The sequence below is a fragment of the Pongo abelii genome, chromosome 8, assembly GCF_028885655.2.
Source record: "Pongo abelii isolate AG06213 chromosome 8, NHGRI_mPonAbe1-v2.0_pri, whole genome shotgun sequence".
NCBI lineage: Eukaryota > Metazoa > Chordata > Mammalia > Primates > Hominidae > Pongo > Pongo abelii.
This window is the reverse complement of record NC_071993.2, coordinates 120,114,771-120,136,662: the sequence shown is the minus strand read 5'-3', so window position 1 is coordinate 120,136,662 and position 21,892 is coordinate 120,114,771. Positions and strand designations below refer to the sequence as shown.

The following is a 21,892-nucleotide window of genomic DNA, read 5'->3' as shown; positions in this document are numbered from 1 at the left end:
TGTTTTTAGCAAAGACAGGGTTCCACCATGTTGGCCAGGCTGGTCTCTGACTCCTGACCTCAGGCAATCCGCCCGCCTCAGCCTCCCAAAGTGCTGGGATTACAGGTGTGAGCCACTGCGTCTGGCCATAACATGTGTTTCTGAAGCCAGTAAAAGATGCCATAAGCAATCCCTCCAGGGTACACCTTTCCCTCCTACCTCCATATATCTTTCTCATGGGTTTTCGGTTTTTTTTTTTTTTGAGACAACAGTCTTACTCTGTCACCCTGGCTGGAGTGCAGTGGTGCAGTCTTGGCTCACTGCAACTTCCACCTCCCGGGTTCAGGTGATTCTTCTGCCTTGGCATCCCAAGGAGCTGGGATTACAGGCACCCACCACCATATCTGGCTAATTTTTGTATTTTTAGTAGAGATGGGGTTTCACCATGTTGGCCAGGCTGGTCTCGAACTCCTGACCTCAGGTGATCCACCCGCCCTGGCTTCCCAAAGTGCTGGGATTCTAGGCATAAGCCACTGCGCCTGGCCTCCTCATGGATTCTTCTACAACCGGCAAGAGGAAAGAAATTTGTCCTGAGAGAGTTGTGACAACCTACGCACCGGACTTCCCCCGGTTGGTTACAAGCTGCTCCTACTTTCTAGTGGAGCTTATTTCTCTGGAACAAGTGGGACTTCTCATCTGTCACCCTGGCCCCTGGCGAACCACAAGGCTTACCACAAATATTGCCACAAACCTAGCACGCAGGAGCTGGGATGAGCACTAAGTGACAGAGTGTGCAGGACCCCTCCCAACCTGCCCTGTGTGTAGATCACAGGCAAGCTACTGTCATCTCCCCCAACTCTGTTTTTCTAAACAGCAAGAGGCTACCACCAGGACAGGGATGGTGACGCAGGGCTCAGGCTAAGCTTGTCTGACCCAGTGACTGGTGGGGTAGGAGCAGAAGCCGAGCAGGGGGGTCCCATGTCCTGCAGTCACTTTATGCCTCCTCACTTCCCCCTCTTATTTCTTCTTTCTCTGGTGTCTTCATTGCGTTCCCATCCCCACCCTCCCCTCTGGAGGGAGCTGGCTTTTCCAAAACAGAAACTTTCACTCTGAGCACAAACAGGCCTCTAATTTAGATCTTCCCAGCCAAGAGCTTTTCTCCCTGCTGCACTGGCCTCTGAAGCTGGCTGTGAGTGTGCTGTGACATGGCCAGAATCTAAAAGGGTGTGGCTGCTCCTCTTTCATTTTTGGCCCCCACAGAAGAGGCCAGACATGGACCAGGAAAAGCAAATCTGGCCTCCTACGGCGCTTCCACCAAACTGAAAAAAAAAGAAACTACTGATTTTTCTTAATGCAAACTGGTTTGAAATGGCCTTTCAGAGACGTGACAGAGAACACTGGATGGGTGTGAAGTAAAAGGTGAAAGATGATGGTGCTCCTGGCTAAACCAGCAGCAGCTGATGCAATAAATACCTTTCCAATAAGGTCCATAGGACAGGCCTTATAAGGAAGAATAAGAACTCAGATCTGCTATTAGCTGCTTGCCTAATAATCGCTGCCCTTAATAAAAATGAGTAAATTAAGTTCCAGAGTCTGGGCTGAAATATGGTTCCTCTCCATTTCCAAATTCCAAACGTCTACCTTGCTGACGTCATAAAAGGGATTGATATCTGAGAAACACGTACGTCAACAGAGACGCTGACTGATAGGCAGATAAATCAAAACCATCCCTGCAGCGTCTACCCCTCTCCCTAAGTGCTAACCGCATATTCTCATATGGGAGACCCTATATGGAATACAAAGTCTTAAGGCTAATTTATACTCTCCTTTGACGCAGACTAGCCCATTAAAAACTGACCTGTCACCTCACAGCATTACAAAAGGGGAGGAGCCAAAACAATCAACTGTGGGGATGACATGTCACACACCAAAGGCCCAAATCTTCTCTACGAATAACCTTTGTCACACGAGACGCAAAGAAAATACGTGACTCACGACGAAAGGGGAAAAGGGAGGTAGCCACTAATGTGGAGAGACATGGGCACAGCTTGCAGGACCCTGGGGGGTGTCAAGTGAGCTCACTGAGGCTAGGATGCAGGGTGCAGGAACACTCCTATCTTCTGCATGGATGAGCCCCTTGGAAGACCTCCACAGAGAGTGCCTGGGCTTCCTGCTTAGTATACAAAATGAAAAGGATAGTGTTTACAATGACATCTCTTTGCAGTCCAAGGAATGATGAACAATGAGGGAAATGGGGCCAGAAATGATCTCGGCTTCTCCACGTCTATTTTCCTGGTGGCAACCTCTGCATCTGATAAGTAGAGTGGGACTACGTCGTGTTCCCTCTACACTGGGAATATGACCTCACTGAGGCATTAAAAATTCCCAGGGAGGCACTGCAGTGTCCACTGATGCTACCACGGCGGTTGATCAGCAGAGAAAATTTGTCTGCTCATTTGGCCTAAAAGACTTCAACAAAAAAATATTGGCAGATAGAGAATGTGGGAAAGGAAAAAATAAAAATAATCTGGCAGTCCCACCTCCCATCCTACCCAGTGAGCATGAACTGGGGTAGAGAGGGGGAGAGGAGGAGCTGAATTTGCTGGCCCATTTGCACAGAACAATCCGGGGCTATACATGCGAAGCGATGATGGGTCACATACATCAAGGGGGCATTATGGAATGTTCCAGAATCACTCTCTCTTCACTATTTGCAACTTCACCCTCTGCCACATGAGATGCAGTTGCACTATTAATAGTGGAACTTTGTTTTTTGGTTTTTTGTTTTGTTTTTTTATTTTTTGAGATGGAGTCTTGCTCTGTCACCCAGGCTGGAGTGCAGTGGTGCAATCTCGGCTTACTGCAATCTCTGCCTCCTGGGTTCAAGCGATTCTCCTGCCTCAGCCTCCCGAGTAGCTGGGACCACGTACCCAGCTAATTTTTGTATTTTTTAGTAGAGACAGTGTTTTGCCATGTTGGCCAGGCTGGTCTCAAACTCCTGGCCTCAAGTGACCCACCTGCCTCAGCCTCTCAAAGCGTTGGGATTTCAGGCATGAGCCACAGTGCCTGGCCAACAGCGGAACTTTGAAAACAGTCTGAGTTCATTGGGGCAACAGCTAAGCATAAAGGGGTAATCATTAGTACTTTCACAATTTTTGTGGCGTACATAGGAAAGTGTTTCTAGTATAGAGAGATGTAAAATAAACAGAAAACAAGTGCATGTACAGTATGATCCCATCTATGATTTTTAAATCACATTTTTTAAAAGACTGAGAGAAAGTATTTCAACATATTCATTTTGTCTTGGAGGGGTATTTCTTTGGTTGTCTCATCTGCTTCTTTATATACTCAGGGGTAGGAGATAAATGAAAATGTTTAGTTAGCAGAATGCTTGCTAATCCAAAGTTATAATGTAGAGAGTTCTAAATTAGCAAATACTTCCCTTCTAGTGCACTTCATTGTGTAAACCCAAATTTTCCATACATACCACGTACTGAAAAATACAGTACCCAGGAAATGAAGCAATATCTATATTTGTTTCAAATGACTAACAAGCAAAAATAAAACTTTGACCGTGATGACATGCTTTTTAGAAATCAGACATATAATAAGCCACATAGGATGTGGTCTAATAAACCCAAGAAAAGTTTCATTTCCTCTCACCAAAATGGCTAACTCCTCGTTTATGTGTCTAGCTTGGCAAATTTAGCGGAAGTCTCCTCTTCCCTGAAATTTCTAGATTGAGAGGTTAATAAGCAAGTAGCAGCAATAATGTGCCCCCTCCTGAAAATACACACATGCGCGTGCACGCACACACACACCCCAAAAAATGCAATAAAAACAGGCTCAACACCAGCAAAAGGGTAGGTCAACCACAAAATCAGAAGGACAGAGTGCACCATCTCGCTAATCCCCGGCCACTGATCAGGAAAAGTTTATAGAACCCCTGAAGAGGAAGGAAACAAGGAATCAGGGAAGGGTTTGGACAAAGAACTTTTTAAAAGTTTGTTTGCAAATATTTCCGTGAAAATGGTATTGACTGAGCAATTACAGGAAGAAGAAAAAAAGAAAACTCTTTCTTCTTATCTGAATGCGGTTATATGCCATGGGTCACACCCTATTATTGTCACTATTAAACATGTTAATAGCCTCAATGTAATGACTTTGTGTGGCAAGCTTTAAAATGTACATGAATAGCTAACTAGAAAGAAATGACTCATCCCTGCCCAGGTGGATATTGACTTTCTGAGTCACATTTACTCAGCTGGTCTACCAACCTTAATTCCCTAGAGGAAGGGATCTAAAGGGTTCGAATCCGGCTGAATTACATGGAAAGAAAGAGAAGGGACAATGAATTTGAAATGTAGATGGGACACAAAGTACAATTGTTGAGACTTGTGAGAACTTAGGTATCCTGAACCAAAATTTCCTCCCAACTCCTAAGGCGGCTGAGTGAAGAAAAGGATCAAACACCTTCTCCCTGAACAAGTGGAAGACGGTTGGTATCACAGCTCTGAACCATGGCCAAGAACCATGGCCCTTCATTCCCAGCAATTTTTATAGCTCTCACCCTTCAGCTGTGTGATCTTACGGATGTTGCTTTCTCTCTCTCTGGCTCAGCTACCTTAATTGCAAAATGGGAATAATCACAGCACCTCCCTCATAAGGTTGCTATCAAGGTTTGGAAAAATTAATATAGGAGGTAATTACAGTAGTTCTTACAGTAGTTCCTGGATCACAGGAAGCCTGTGTTAAATGTCAAGGGATCTCTGTAGGTACCCAGTGGAGCAGACTGCGGGAATATCCCATGACTACCCCCTTTTCTGCAGATGCAAGAATTGCATCACAGAGCGGGGAAGCACCTTGCCAAAAAAGTGAGTGTTGGACTCAAACTTAGTTCTGACGATCAGTCACGAGAGGTTCCCACCACACTCTGCAGAGCGATTTCTATCACACCCATGCTGTGGGATCAGGATTTTCACACATCACCAAAATTCTTACCCTGCCCCCACCAACGCCCCCAGCTGAGGGAGTCTTGCTCTGTCGCCCAGGCTGGAGAGCAGTGGTGCCATCTTGGCTCTCACTGCAACCTCCGCTCCCTGGGTTCAAGCAATTCTCCTGCCTCAGCCTCCCAAGTAGCTGGGATTACAGGCATGTGCCACCACACCTGGCTAATTTTTGTATTTTTAGTAGAGATGGGGTTTCACCATGTTGGCCAGGCTGGTCTCGAACTCCTGACCTCGTGATCTGCCCACCTCAGCCTTCCAAAGTACTGGGATTACAGGCATGACCCACCACACCCAGCCACCACCAAAATTCTTGAAGTAGGTACTAGAAATGTTACATGTGAATTTCCATGGAAACCTACATGGAACACATAACTGAGCTACTCCAGCAGCGACTGGCCCATCACACAGACACACCATCAGGGTGTGATTCCTCAAGAATCTTGCTAATTGCCTGCACCAGTCTGAGGCCACCAGCTCTCTCACCAAGCACCCCCTTTATATATAGCCCATATGTGAACCTCTATCACTGATGGAGAAATTGAAGCACAGATCAGTCGGGTAACTTGCCCAAGTTGGCACAGCCCATAAGTGGCATCTTTGTACCTCACCTATTCACAGTTTACAGATTTAGATGACATCCTGGAAACGTGGCACTTTGGCACGTCCCTGGGAGATGCTTCTGGGTTCTGAGGACAAGGCTGAGAAATGCTCAGTCACTGGCGCCAGGGATCTAATCAGCTCCTGTGGATCTTGAGTTATAAGGAAGAAACCCAGTCTTTCTGTTTCATTTTCCTCATACTTAAAATGGGTGCCTGGTTCCTTTATCTACCTCCTGCCGCCAACCAAAGATTAATGAGTTACCATGTGCCAGGCTCTGATGGGAGAATAGCTATATTCATATCACCTTATCATAAATAGCCAGAATGAACAGCTACGCTTATTAAAAGCTGAACCAATGAGAGGCTACTGAAAAAGATCTTCTACCAGGCCATGGCTAATGCAGAGAAAAGGGGGCCTCCCTGCTCTATCAGACTCAGGCCAGTTAAAGGGAATGCTCCTTACACACACAGACAGCAGCTCCAGGTAATCAAGACATAGGCATGGCCCAAGAACATGAAAGATCAGAGGCAAGTATGCAAGACAGCGAAAAGTCCGAAAGACTCCAGAAACATTTTGAGACGGGGTCTCGCTCTGTTGCCCAGGCTGGAGTGCAGTGGTGCGATCTCAGCTCACTGAAACCTCTGTCTTTCTTCCGGGTTCAAGCGATTCTCCTGCCTCAGCCTCCTGAGTAGCTGGGATTACAGGCGCGTGCCACCATGCCCGGCTAATTTTTGTATTTTTAGTAGAGACACGGTTTCACTGGTCTCGAACTCCTGATATCGTGATCTGCCCGCCTCAGCCTTCCAAAGTGCTGGGATTACAGGCGTGAGCCACTGTACCCAGCCACATCTTCAGTTTTATGGACATCCAGCTAACAGGGAATAGGTGGACCAGAGGATTTCCACTTTAGTACATGAAGTTACTAAAGAGAATTAGGCACACGTTATAGTGTCAAAAAGTGTCCCTAGAATTAACAGTAGAAAGAAATTGCAAAACCGTATGAGGTATAATACTAATTTTGTGAAACACTTAAGGTTTGTGCACATGAATGACTAGAAATTTGGAAATGTATCCAAATATTAAGAGATTATCGGCCAGACATGGTGGCTCACGCCTGTAATCCTAGCACTTTGGGAGGCCAAGTCAGGTGGATCACCTGAGGTCAGGAGTTCAAGAACAGTCTGACCAACATGGCAAAACCCCATCTCTATTAAAAATACAAAAATTAGCCAGGTATGGTGGCAGGTGCCTGTAATCCCAGCTACTCGGGAGGCTGAGGCAGAATTTCTTGAACCTGGCAGGCGGAGGTCACAGTGAGCCAAGATCACATACTCCAGCCTGGAAGACAGAGAGAGACTCCGTCTCAAAATAAAAAATAAAAAAGGCCAGGCACAGTGGCTCACGCCTGTAATCCCAGCACTTTGGGAGGCCGAGGTGGGCGGATCACGAGGTCAGGAGATCGAGACCATCCTGGCTAACACGGTGAAACCCTGTCTTTACTAAAAATACAAAAAATTAGCTGGGCTTGGTGGTGCGCACCTGTAGTCCAGCTACTCGAGAGGCTGAGGCAGGAGAATTGCTTGAAACCCGGAGGCAGAAGTTGCAGTGAGCTGAGATCGCGCCACTGCACTCCGGCCTGGGTAACAGAGCGAGACTCTATCTCAAAAGAGAGAGAGAGAGATTATCAATAGGTAATAAGAGTATAGGTATTTACATTTTCTTTATATATTTTTACAGTTTCTAGTTCTCTTATATGGCTATTCATCACTTCCTACGCCAGAACAAACTTTTAAAGATGACTTATTCCACGTTTTCTCTCTCCAACAGCAAGACCTATGTACATATGTATTACTCCAGGTCTCTGCCTGCTGGAGGCACTGCTGTCTGTTCCTGTGGTTCTAACACACAGCACAGCACCCAGTAGGTATACAATAAATGTTTTTAAAGACAGAGCCTTTATTAATTGGTTCATAAATATTCACATTTCTTTTTCTAAAAGCTAACATTAGTACTAAATCATTTGCTGTGTAAACCTAAGAGTTCCTTGAAAATTTTTCATCTGCATTGACTTTTGCTTTTCTGAAGATAAAAGCGTGTTCTAGATGTTATTTTTTCTTCAGGACTATTAATTTGAAGAGAACTGTCACTCCCAAGCACTGAGCAGTGTGGGGTATTGACACTGTATTGAATTATTTAAAGGAAATTAACAATGCTTCCTGTCCTTGGAGAGCAACATCTGCGAGTAAAGCCATTCACGGCTGCCTCGGGTAGGTACTATCGAGGTAAAGTGGGCATTTTCTAGCACCCTGAATTTTAAAAGAAAATCTTTAAGTTCTAAATTACTAGTAATGAAGGCAAAGTTGAGGTGGTAACTTCTCCTCCATTGTGAACTCTGAAGAGTCCCAAGAGACACTTCCTGGGGCCAAGTTTAATGGGATAATGTTGCGCTCCTCATTTTCACGGAAGTTACGTGTGGCACTGGATCACGAGGCCCTCACTGGGAGCCAGGCATCCTGGAGTCATGCGAGCACCACCCTCCACCCTCTCCTTGTAAACAGGCGTTTTTATGGCTATGATATCCCTATCAGTGGTCAGCACACCCAGACATCATGGCACCCAAAATGACAGTGACCCAACAAGAATTCAGGGATCGCAGTGGATGGGCCCTGCCCTAGAGAGAGGTAAACTTTGGATGGGCGGCTTCATTTTAGAGCTAGCTCATCTCATACCGTCATTCTGCTCCGAGACCTACCTCAATACACCAGGGCTCCCCAACTTTTTGTAAGGAGTGGCTCCTTTTCATGTCCCTGAAGACTTGAGTGCTGACAGTGAAGTCTGAGGGGGGGTAGAAGTGCTGACAGTCATGTCCCTGAGTGCAGCAAGGGAGGGGGCTCTGCTGCCAGGAAGAAAGGGGAACAGAGTAAGGCTCAGGAGCGAGGGGGACGCGTCACCAAGGCACACACAGCCCCCAGCCTTCCTTTCTGCCCTAACCCACATTTCTATAGAAGCTCCATGTGAGAGGGATTACAGTTCCCAGAACGAATCAGAACTCTCCTATTTCCCTGCCATCCAGCTCAGGGTCCTTTCTAGGAACATCTGAAATGCAACCTCCTCCAGGCAGCCTTCCTGTTGTGTATTGCCACCCCTACCCACCATTCTCCTAATGGGCATGGCCTCCCCTTCCTCTGAGCCTCTCAAGAACCAGCTAGCTAGCATTTTCTCTCTCAACTTACCTTACTGAATCTATTAGTTATGTGAAATTACTGATATTTCTGTCCTACAAAAATACAATTACATATGGTTCCACTTAATACTTCAGCTGTCTGGGGAGCCGATCTTTTTTTGTTTGTTTGTTTGTTTGAAGAGATGGGGTCTTGCTATGTTGCCCGGACTGGACTTAAACTCCTGGGCTCAAGCAATCCTCCTGTCTCAGCCTCCCAAACAGTTAGGACTACAGGTGCACGCCACCACACTCAGCTAATCTTTTTTTTTTTTTTTTTTTTTTTTTTGTGGAGGCAGAATCTTGCTATGTTGCTCAGGCTGGTTTTGAACTCCTGGGCTCAGGCAATTCTCCTATCTTGGCCTCCCAAAGTGTTGAGATCTCAGGCAAGCAGCACCACGCCTGGCTAATCTGTCTTCACTCATACCTTAACACCTTTTCCTCTGCCAGGCGACAGTCTTTTGAGAAAAGCAACTATACTACCAATTCTGGACCCCTTGAAAGATCCAGCAGCACACACCTTGGGTGCTCAAGAAATATGTGTTAATTTGAATTTCAAACCCTATCACAATAGCTGCTACAGTTTACTGACAGCCTACTCTGTCTGGGGCCCTAGACAGGAGTGTGCCTCTTACTCCATTAATCCTCACCCCTACCTTATGAGGTAGGTAGTATCATGCCCATTTCACAGAGGAGGAAACTGACTCAGAGACTGTAAGGAGCATGCCCAAGGTCACACAGCTAGTAAATGGCAGAGGAGGAATATAGCCCAGGTCCCAGTCAACCTATGCAGGTGCCTGCTGTAGAGACCCATTGGCCTGTCTATGGCTCTATAAACAAGCTCTATAAACAAGAGAATTTAGGGCTGTAAAAAACAACTTGGGGTCCAAGAAGGGCGATTTCACAACCAAGAAATAATATTCTACTTTCCTTTTTTAAAAAAGAGAAATAGCTATGCCCTTTATGTTCACTGTAAAAAGTTTTATATGAAGAAAATCTCCATGAACCATTTTTTCACGTAATTTGTTCAGGATTAAGAATAAGAGATTAAGGATAACACCAACATCTTGTATGTTTTTACGTTCACTATCACAGTAGACATAGTGGGTATGCAAGACTCTGGAAAACAGGAAATTGATAAAAATAAAGGAAAAAGTTATACAACAGCAGCCACATCTTTAGAGCAGTGTACATGGTTACCATAGTATATGGTATTCCCATGGGCCTCAAGTTTATCCAGATGGATTAAAACCATCCACAGGCAAAGTGAGCTCTCAAAATGAGAGGGGGCCATTGCTGCCCCATAACTGGAGCTACTCCAGGGCCCATGCTGGCTGCAGCTGACCTTGTGTCTGGATTTTGAGAGCCACCAACCAAAAGCTGAGAGATCTGCCCCTAGGAAGGGAAGCCGAGCACCAGAGGAAGTACTTGGTTCTCCACCCCTGGAGGTCTAAGGTCTCCGTCTGGCAAGCAGAGCCTCCCACTCTACATTTCTTCACAGAGCTGATTTGTAAACAGGAGCGTGAGTCATTAGGCAAGTATGAGTCCCTTTGGAAGATCAGCCCAATTTTACAGCTAAGGCTATCCTATTCAGTCCAGCCACAGCAATGACTCACCTTACTGCCTTCCACCAAAGGTGACTTGGTTAGCCCTCCAATTGTTTCTAGAAGGAACCCAGCAACATGAGGGTTTAATCCTTGTCTGCTTGCTTTATTTTCTAACACAATGCTGAGAGCAAAGAGGCAGAGTTACCAAAGTGCCCCAGAGAATGAGTTGGGAAAGAAATGCATCCATGGTTGCCACAGACCACATGGTCTCCTTTATCTTCCATGGGCATTTCCTCATGGCCTTTACTGTTAGAGGAAATTGTACATTATGGAAATGTTAAACACACACACAACCTCTCTGTACAGATCTAGATATTCTTCCATGCCTGGGAACCTCAGAGCCAAATTTATAGTTCACGTCCAACATCGCATCAGGGGCTACTGGCTTTGAACTTGTAGAATTAACCTTACCTCTAACCTTATTCCCCACCTTATCTTACTGGGCTAGGCTTATTTCCCTTTTTTTTTTTTTCTTGTGTGTGTGTGGCCTGAAGGAGGTTTATTACCCCCTCAAGACCACACTTCCCCACCGCCCCCTGCTTTCCTCTTTAATGTTCTTAATTATTCATTTCCAATCCTCTTACAGAATACAAAGTCTTAATAAATGACTTCCAATTTTAGGGGGGTAGGAGATGTTTTATGAAAAGTTCAAATGTATATACAACTACAAAATCTTTTTATACCATGAGAAAACAACTATAGTTTCTTTTTTTTTTCCTTTTGAGTCTTTCTTAAAAAACAAACAAATAAAAAACTCTTCAACAAATCCTAAAGACCAGGAAATAAACATCTGCTGAGTTTTCTGCTCACTGTCCATTCATGAGTTTTCTGGTAACAATACTGCCAGTTACTTAGGGAGCAACCCCCTGAGTAAGCCATGTAGCTTAGTGGAGTGAACCCCACCCCCAGCTTCAGAAGTGGGAAAGTTTACACAGTCCAAGCTCACTCAGACACTGCAACACCTTCCCATAGACGCAGGTTCAGAATCAAGGTCACAGACTTGTAGGGAAAGACAAGATCTCTCTGGACTTGAATAAGCCTCTGTGCAGTAAAACCAACTTGGAGGCAAGCAGAGCCCAGAACTGGAAGGAGATGGTTCTAATACATGGGCCCCTGGATCCAGCCATGCCTGATGCCTGAGCATTCTGGACTTTTCAGTTATGGATCAATACATTCATTTTGCTCAGGCCAGTCTGAATTGGGTTTGAGGAGAGAGGAATTTAGACTCAAGCAGTCCTCACCTCAGCCAGACTGGCCTCCATAGTTGTCCATCCATGAATCAAGGGAGGATGTGGGAAAAATTGAAGGTGTTACAGGATAAAAGTAAATGAAGGCCTCATGAGTTTCATGCTCCTGACATGATGAGTGGGCAAAGTACTGAAGTAGGGATTTGGTGCTTCTTGAAAGAATGAAGCAAGTGACCAGTCTCTGCAGAAAGAAGACTAGGACCTTCAGCCACCACCCACCTGCTGGAATTGTCCCTAGGGCCCTCCTTCACCTCTAGTGTCCCTGTCACCACCACTGGCAGCACTGAGCTGTTTCATGTCATTTCATGGTCTCCATAACACACCAGATCCAGAAAGTAGAGACCACAGATGCTGAACACCACTAAAATCTGCCTCCTGGCTTTCTCCAGAAACACTGCCTATTTGTGACAGAGGACCTCAAGAGGTGTGTTTCTCCTGCGGAAAGTGAAGTTATGAGGCTGGATCAAGTCAAGAGAGAAGGTAGACTGACAGGGCTGCTGGGTTTGAGTCTCACTAGTGGCTCAGCCCCTGATGTCAATGTGTGCTAACCAGATCTGAACACAGCCAACATGGACCAAGAATCAAGGTGTGCCACCCATAAAGTCGTAGTAATATTTGTATATTCCACTATCTTGCTTCTTTATGAGCTTACTGCCCCACTCCACAACTAGCTGGGTAATATTCAAATGCTAATGCAATCGAATAGCACCTAGTAAGCCAGAAAATACTAATTGTTTTGCCAGGAAACATTTAAAAATGAACAAGTATAGAAGGAGGTGAAAAGCATTTGAAAAACAAAACCCCTAAAAATACAAAGGCCTCCAGAGATGAGAATTTTGTATGAAATAATATCACTCAGGGCTGGGTGTGGTGGCTCACACCTATAATCCCAGCACTGTCAGAGGCCAAGGCTGGAGGACTGCTTGAGCTCAAGAGTTCAAGACTAGACTGGGCAACATAGCAAGACCTCGTTTCTACTAAAAATTAAAAAAAAAAAAATTAGCCAGATGTGGTGGTGCAGGCCTGTAGCTATTCAGAAGGCCAAGGTGAAAGGTTTGGTTAAGCCTGGAAGATCAAGGCTGCAGTGCGCCATGATTGTGCCCCCGCACTCCAGCCTGGGTGACAGAGGGAAACCCGAACAAAAAAAAAGAAAGGTGACATTCAGAGGAAAATTGGCCAACACCTGTTTGCTGTTAGAAGCATCTCAACCAACCTCATAGGCAAGAAGAAAAAGGCAACAGCTTTACTCTTCTTTGCCTCAGAAAACTCTGGTGGTGATTAATTTTATGTGTCAGGGTTTTTTTTGTTTTTTGTATTTTTTTTGGGGGGGGGGGTGGAGTTTGAGACAGAGTCTCACTTTGTCACCCAGGCTGGAGTGCACGGGTGCAATCTCAGCTCACAGCAACCTCTGCCTCCCGGGTTCAAGGGATTCTCGTGACAGCCTCCTGACTAGCTGGGAATACAGGTGCGCAACACCACTCTCGGCCAATGTTTGTATTTTTTTTGGTAGAGACCAGGTTTCACCATGTTGGCCAGGCTGGTATCCAACTCCTGGTCTCAAGTGATCCGCCCACCTCAGGCTCCCAAAGTGCTGGGATTACTACAGGCGTAAGCCACCATGCCTGGCCGTATCTGTCCGTTTAACTAAGTCACAGGGTGCCCAGATATTTGGTTATACACTATTCTGGATGTTTCTCTGAGGATATTTTTAGATAAGTTTAACATTCACTGAGTAAGGCGGATGGTCCTCCTTGAGGTGAGCAGGCCTCAGCCAATCAGCTGAAGGCCTGAATAGAATACAAGGCTGATCTTCCTCCAAATCAGGGGGCATCCTCCTGAGTAACTGCCTTCGGGCTTGAGCTAAAGCAGCATCTCTGGGCTCGAGCCCACCAGCCTTCAAACAGGAATTACACTGTCAGTTCTGCCAGTCCTCCAGCCTTTAGACTCAGACTACAGCTGCGCCATGGACTCTCCTGGGTCTCCAGCTTCCCAGCTACAGACCATGACACTTGATGATGCAGATTATGGAATTCCATGACTGGGTGAGCCAGTTCCTTATTGCAAATCTCTCTATATAAACACATACATCCTACTGGTTTTATGTCTCTGGAGAACCCTGACAAATGCATGTGGATTCAGATTTTCATGTATTTTCTCCTCCACAGCAAGAGGGAATGGATTTGTGCGTCTCTGAAAGATCGGAGTTTTAAAATGAAGTGAGTCTTAGAAATCATCTCATCTAATTCTTTATGATTTTCTTTAAATCTCCAAGTCTAGATGTAAAAGGGCCTATCCAGGACCACACAGCTAAAAAAGAGCTGAAACTAAAGCCTAGATTTTTAAAGACTAGAGTTCAAGGTTCTATGCATAAATGGAAGAATTTTCTTTTGGAAATGCCGCATCTTTGGAACAATAAGAAATCCATTTAAAAGAAGGATATTGCTACGGGCCATTCCACTAAAAAAGCAAAGTACTGAACTGACAATTTTTAAAAATTGGTGAGAAGGTAACATCCTCATATTTCTCATCATGTATTCACACACAAGGATGCCAAAAAACAAAGAGCAACCATCCAAACAAACCAGCCAACCCTATGTACACACACGTAACCCTGGAGAGAGGTAAGGTCTTTACAGGTCACACTGATCCAGCTTTATGCACCATCGATAATTCTCACCTCTGAAGATGAGGTAACTTTGATGGGAACTAATTACATCTGAAATACACTGTCAACTTACTGCAAAGGCAAAGAAACTGCCATTAGGGGTCCAGATAAGCTACCATTTTTATCATAAAGACAAGCCCAGTTCCTCCCCAGACCGGGATATCATCACTCACATGGCAGATGTATGCAATCCTTTTTTCTCATTATTATTTTTTTTAATGTGAGCATGTGTGAGTGGCAAGGTGTGAGTATGGGCCCACACTTGCACGTGTATGTGCGTGTGTGTGTGTGTGTGTCTATCAGTATATGTGGAGGGCAATGTCCTAGAGTCACGAATGGCAAGTGTCCAGGTCACACATGGCACCTCCCTCTTCCCTTACTACCTCCATACCACACAGCCACTCTGCTCAAAGTTGGCACGAGTTGGGATGTAATCACCATCTCTGCACTCAAGGCATGCAGAAATGAAGTCTACCTCAGCCCTCAAAGACCTCACCTGAGAAAAAGACAAGGCTCCAAACAGAAGGCAAAACAGAATGAGCATAGAAAGAGACCACTTTTTCACATACCTTTACAAAGCACTGCTCACCCCTCCTCAACCTCAGCACAGACAGAGCGTGGGGCCTCAGTGTCACTGCCACTGCCACCCTCCCACTGACTAGCTGTACTCTCTGAATTTCTGGGGCTCAGGTTGACACAGCATATGAGGATGCTGGCTGCTGGATGACTTCTAAGGGTTGTGTCCATCTCCAACACACTCCACTTCTGTATGGCTAGCAGAACACAGAGGGGCGGGTCTGTTAGGGCCTTGACTCTCTACGTACAGAAGCAATGCGCCTCGATTTCTGGACATGGCCATTATATAATAAGAGGGTAAATTTATTAAAATAAGTCACATTCAAGAAGAAAATGCCACATGCATGTGCGTGTGCACGTGCACGCGCACACACACACACGCACACACACGCAGAGTGAAGATTTCTTTTACCGAATAAAAGTTCAACATGACCAAGAAAAAGTGTTTTAGAAATATGGCATCATGAACAGGAATTTGCAGCATCATTTCAAAAGGTGCCTGCTGGTTAAAACAAAGTTTTGTCAACTGTTTCTTTTTTCCTGTAGGGGGGGAAAGTGTACCTATCAAATATTGAGAAATTGGAAATAAGATTTTTTTTTTATTATTGTATCATAAACAGTAAAGGGAAAATGGGTAAAGATAATAATTTTTTTCAAGTTTGGAATAAAGTTATTAAAAAAAGACATTATATGGGTAATTCTGAATAAAGGAGACGCTTTGAATTTTTAACTGTATCGACACTAAATTAGTTTTATATGTGAAGGTGAAGGCTTTACTGGGATGAAAGGTAATAAGATGAAGTGGTTAACCTTAACATTATCCAAACTTGAGATATTAACCAAGGCATGAGAAAAAAAAAAAGGTAGTGGCTCACACCTATAATCCCAGCACTTTGGGAAGTCAAGGCAGGCAGACCACTTGAAGTCAGGAGTTCGAGACCAGCCTGGCCAACACATGGTGAAACCCTGTGTCTACTAAAAATACAAAAATTAGCCAGATGTGGTGGCAGGTGCCTGTAATCCCACATACTCAGGAGGCTGAGGCAGGAGAATCGCTTGAACTCGGGAGGCAGAGGTTGCAGTGAGCCGAGATCACGCCACTGCACTCCAGCCTGGGTGACAGACCAAGACTGCATCTCAAAATAATAACAATAATAATAATGAAGTTCAAACAGACCTGGCTAACATTAAATCAAGTCTTTTTGAAGGCACATCTAATTTTGAGGACATCCATACACTAACTGGCACCAGCTATCACTCCCATTTGTTTTCCGCAACAGGGATGAGGTTCAATGTGACCTCAAGCAGGTGGAAAATGAATTCTCCTTGCAACCTTTATATCCCTTATTTCCATATGCAACTGACAGAGTCTCTGTCCTTAACACTATAATCTTTCCAGACAAGTCAATAGCGAGCAAGCATGAAAATCCATGCTCATCAATGACTCTGAGCGAATAGGAGTTGATTTCACATGTTTAAGCATAACACAGAAGCCCATCCACCTTACTCAGCAATGACTGGCTATGGAAGAACATTAAGCAGAAGCTCGGGTTCAAGCAGCACAGGCTGCAGAAAGCTTTGTGAATCTAGCTAATGAAGAAAGCATTATACTGTGCTTATACTGAGATTCTTGCTAAAGCGATGCTCCTTCTCCCAAGCAGCCTTTGGGAAGTAGTATTGGTGTGTGCTGTGTACTGTGAACATTACTGGGCTGAATCAAGGGGCCAAGAGGGAGAAGAGGGTCTGATCGGGACTTGTGATGTGTATTAGGTAATCCTCTCTTTAAACGCCAACATATCTCTTACAAAAAGAAAGTCAGCAGCCTAAAATGGGACTGCAAAGTCAAGACAACATAGGGGCTAGGTGTGTTAGGAGATCTAGTTACCACTCAGGAAATTTAGATGGATTTGCTCTGAAAAAGAAAGCAGTGTTGGTAAACAGCGCCCTCCTCCCCTTTCAATGGGAATCAAATGTTTTAAAATATAAATAACAGGTTCCTGGAACACCCCTGGAATTTCTCCTGGAAATGCTTTCATAATTCACATCTTGTTAGCCACAGGAACCCCAATTACATATCCTCTTTTCTCATTTCCACTAACCAATTATTAGCATTAGATAATAACACACTATTTTCTGCTAATATGTTTCCTGACAACATCAAACTCCAGAGGGTCTTCATGATGCAATAACTGAATAATTGTGCAAACGAGGGCTAATTTATGAGAAAATGTTATTTAAACCTTCTCGGGTGTTTATGAAAACAAGCCATGTTGGTTAAGAGACACCATAAACACTAAATTATTGCATAAAAATGTACGAAATTGAAATGGCTTTAATGAAAACAAGTTCTTTTCAGACATTATGAAAGGAGAAATCCCAATGGGAGCATACAAATATATAAATATTCAAGAACAATGCATTCCCACAGGCAGGATCAACTTGACACCACCTTGTTCAGAATGGGAACACACAAGGAAACTTGAAAAGAGACTTGCCAGCCCCATTCACTGGCAACCTTGGTTCCAATACTTGCCCCAGTATATGAATTCCAAAAAGGATCACACTGTCGCAAATCTGACTGCTTAGGCAGTCACCTCTGTGTCAGAGAGTATATATCCAGGGCACCCACAATGCCTTCTGCTTGGCCTATGGTGATGTGGTAGCTGCCTTGTAATGTATCTGTAGTGTATGTGGGGTCTCTCAGCTTGAAAAGGAGAGGTGAAGTTTTCATAGCATAAGGGGTGTGGGGTCTGGGATGAATTATCTCTTGCGCCACCCAAAACTTTGGCTATCTTCTAACTCCAGACATTTATAACTTTATTAGTAAAAATCATGTTAAAGAGGATTTTTGTGAGAAGGGGGAAAACCCTAAATTGTGTGTGTATGTATGTGGGCTGTGTGTGTGTGGTGTGTCTGTGGTGCATGTGTGTGTGTACAGAGGCAGAGACAGTACACACATAAGTTGCGGGGGTCAACCTCATCTTGCTCCCTTTTCTTCTCACCAATAAAAGGATGGGGATCAGGCACAGTGCTCACACTTGTAATCCCAGCACTTTGGGAGGCGGAGCGGGGGCGGATCACCTGAGGTCAGGAGTTCAAGACCAGCCTGGCCAACATGGTGAAACTCCATCTCTACTAAAAATACAAAAATTAGCCGGGCGTGGTGGCGCACGCCTGTAATGCCAGCTGCTTGGGTAACTGAGGCACGAAAATCGCTTGAACCCGAGAGGCGGAGGTTGCAGTGAGCCGAGATTACACCATTGCACTCCAGCCTGTGCGATGGAGCAAGACTCTGTCTCAGAAAAAAAAAAGGGATGGGCCCATCTGCCAGAATAAGCGTAATAGGTCCAATGTTCTTGGATTTAGATGGCTCTGAGACAACCCTGTTTTTAGGGCTGTCTTAAAGATTGTTGAGGGTTCTCCCTGCTTTGTAAAGTGAAAGACATCTTCATATGTCTAACATGTGCAGCCAATAAAGAAAAAATTCAAGTTTTCCTTGAAAACTTTCTTCTGAAAGTGCTTAAGGGACATTAATGCCAAAAACAGCCCTGCAGGGTGGCGATCAGAACTGATTATAAAGCTGCTGGCCCGGGCTGGATCTCCTGAGCAGAGCAGCTCTCTGTGTGGCTGCATCAACCCAGATGCAGGCAGGAGTCCCTGTGGCAAATCGGGACAAAACAAATTTTCCTGTCTTCAGAGCATCATCGTGCCTAGGCTTCTTAATATTTACAACAGGTAAAAACAACCACCAAAACAGTAACAAATTTAAAAACCAAACCTAAAACCAAAAGGCTCCCCAGGCTGGCAAGGGCATCACCTGATCAGAATCTGCTGTGGCTGGCCCAGCGCACTGGCTCACGCCTGTAATCCCAGCACTTTGGGAGGCCAAGATGGGTGGATCACTTAAGGTCAGGAGTTTGAGACCAGCCTGGCCAACATGGTGAAACCCCCATCTCTATTAAAAATACAAAAATTAGCCAGGCATTGTGGCAGGCACCTGTAATCCCAGCTACTCGGGAGGCTGAGGCAGAAGAATCACTTGAACCCAGGAGGCGGAGGTTGCAGTGAGATGAAATCACACCACTGCACTCCAGCCTGGGTGACAGAGCAAAATTCCATCTCAAAAAAAAACAAAAAACAAAAAAAGAATCTGCTGTTGCCATCTGACTGATCCCTGTGGCTTCCAGGATTACCACCAGAGTGAAAAATGAAGACAAGGGAGATATCACTTATCAGAGGCATGTTTCAGCCACTGGAGATAACATCTTAATCCTTAGCCAACCTACAGAAAGAGCAACAAACTGGGTGTGTGTGGTGGCTCATGCCTGTAATCCCAGCACTTTGAGAGGCTGAGGGAGGAAGATCCCTTGAGGCCAGGAATTCAAGACCAGCCTATAGTGAGACCACATCTCTGCAAAAAAATTTTTTAAAGAGCTGGATGTGGTGGCACATGACTGTAGTCTCAGCCATCACTTGATCCCAGGAGGTCAAGGCCACAGTGAGCTGTGATTGGGCCATTGCACTTCAGCCTGGGCAACAGAGTGAGATCCTGCTCAAAAAATAAAAGAAAAGAAAAAGAGTAACAGTAACTAGAAAGTTACTAATTGCATTGATTAAAAAGTCTTTAGTGTTTCAGGGAGACCATGAATTCTAAAGTTATCTTTACCCAATGTCTGGTTCCAGGTAGTCTGCTGAGGTACATATTTGTTGAACTGTGTGGACCACTCATAGACTTGATCATCTTTGCCCCATAACAGTCATTACCATAGGAACACTTAACTTACAATAAAAGGAAAGGGATCATTTGGAAAATTAAAGCAAATATGAACTAGTTTAATATTTTTTTTTAATTCTGAAGCTTACCATCAACTGATGAATGGGTCAACAAAATACAGTATATCCACATAATGAAATATTATTCAGCCATAAAAGGAATAAAGTCCTGGCCGGGCACAGTGGCTCATGCCTGTAATCCCAGCACTTTGGGAGGCCAAGGAGGGCAGATCACTTGAGGTCAGGAGTTCGAGACCAGCCTAGCCAACATGGTGAAACCCCATCTCTACTAAAAATACAATAAATAAATAAATGAATAAATAAATAAATAAATAAGCCAGGTGTGGTGGCACGGGCCTGCTACACAGGAGGCTGAGGCAGGTGAATCACCTGAACCTGGGAGGCAGAGGTTGCAGTGAGCCGAGATCATGCCACTGCACTCCAGCCTCGGTGACAGAGCAAGACTCTATCTCAAAAAAAAAAAAAAAAGAAGAAGAAAAGAAAAAGAAAAAGAAAGAAATGATGTCCTGATACATGCAGCAACATGGATGAACCTTGAAAACATTTAAGTTAAGTGAAAGAAGCAGTCACAAAGGACCACAAATTTTATGATTTCATGTATATACCTAATGCCAGAACAGGCAAATCCACAGAAACAGAAAGTAGATTGACGGTTGCCTTGGACATGGGGGAGAAGTCAGAGTGGGGGAAATGGGGAGTGAGAGCTAATGGGTACAGTTTCTTTTGGGGGGTGAGGAAAATGTTCTACAATGGCGATATTGGTTGCATAGTTCTGTAAATATACGAAAAACCACTGAATTATATACTTTAAATGGGTGAACTGTGTGGTATGTGACTAAACTTATTTTTTAATTCTGGAGTTTAAATCGGCATAATTACCACTATCTTATCTCTGTGTAACTGCTTTGTATTTTAATTTTGAATACATTTTATTGGAAAAGAATATACAACTCTGGGAAACAGGCAGGATAAGAATTATTATTCCCATTTTACAGGAAGCAGAGGTCCAGAGAGCTTCTGTTTTCTTTCCACTGCCTGGCTGAGTTTCTGCAGGACTCAGGGAAGAATGTAAATTATGGTGGAAGAAGGGGGCCACAAGTATTAGCACCCCAAATCAGGAAGGGATGATAATTAGCTCTTGCCAGATGTCTAGAAATGTTCTGTAGGTGGATCATACAGACATGCTACTAAACAAAAGGCATTGAAACATGGCAGGTGGATTACTGAAATGTAATTCTTAATAGCATGAAATTCAGGTTAAACAATTTAGCTAAAAATGCAGGGGAGGGGGAAGAGTCACCTCTTTAGTTGATATCTGGTGGGGTGAAAATACACCCAATTAGATGTGTCCATATAATTTTCACATCAAACATCCTGTGCTCCCAAAGGCAACTAATGGCACAGCTTGCTATGGATTTTCCCAAGTTTTCAAGAACAGTGACAGCCCTCTTCAACAAAGCCACTTAACATAACACAAGGTTAAAGTGGGAACTGCAAACACTTGCTTTTCTTAATTTACACCTTTCATTTACTTCCCCAGAAATGTCATAAAGGAACCATGGAATTTCTGATGTACTGTCAATAGATGGTTCCTTTCAAGAACAGCATTTAGAAAGAAAATGTGAATAATCCTACAAGGTAATCTGGAGCTATAACTTAAAACAAATAATAATTAGCATTTGGGGAGAAGAAAGATGATTTTGGTCTGGGTCTCTCACTTTAACAACAACAACAAAAAGACTAGTTCAGGTGTGGTGTTTCACGCATGTAATCCCAGCACTTTGCGAGGCAAAGGCAAGAGGATCACTTGAGGCCAGGAGTTCGAAACCAGCCTAGGCAACATGGTAAGACCCTGTCTCTACAAAAAATAAAAAAGTTAGCCAGGCATGGTAGTGCACACCTATAGTCCCAGCTGCTCAGGAGGCTGATGCTGGAGGATTGCTTGAGCCCAGGAGCTCAAGGTTGCAGTGAGCTATGATCAAGCCAGTATATCCCAGCCTGGGTGACAGAGCAAGATCCTGTCTTTTTTTTTTTTTTTTTTTCTGAGATGGAGTCTTGCTCTGTTGCCTAGGCTGGAGTGCAGTGGTGTGATTTCAGCTCACTACAACCTTCGCCTCCTGGGTTTAAGTGATTCCCCTGCCTCAGCCTCCCCAGTAGCTGGGATTACAGGCACGTCCCACCACGCCTGGCTAATT

General features: G+C 44.5%; 1 protein-coding gene across 48 annotated transcripts in view; it reads right to left on the bottom strand.

Moving 5' to 3' along the window:
• Nucleotides 1–21,892, bottom strand: part of TCF7L2 (transcription factor 7 like 2) — a 218,447-nt gene that overhangs the window by 69,181 nt on the left and 127,374 nt on the right. For 19 of the 48 annotated variants that reach the window (XM_054522877.2, XM_054522879.2, XM_054522881.2 and 16 more), the window contains one exon: nt 8,341–8,484. The exons of 23 other annotated variants lie outside the window; for them this stretch is intronic. In XM_054522877.2, coding sequence (XP_054378852.1) covers nt 8,341–8,484 — 144 coding nt within the window. The remainder of the gene's footprint in view (nt 1–8,340; nt 8,485–21,892) is intronic. 6 more of the 48 variants (XM_054522878.2, XM_054522894.2, XM_054522886.2 and 3 more) reach the window with 1 other exon arrangement.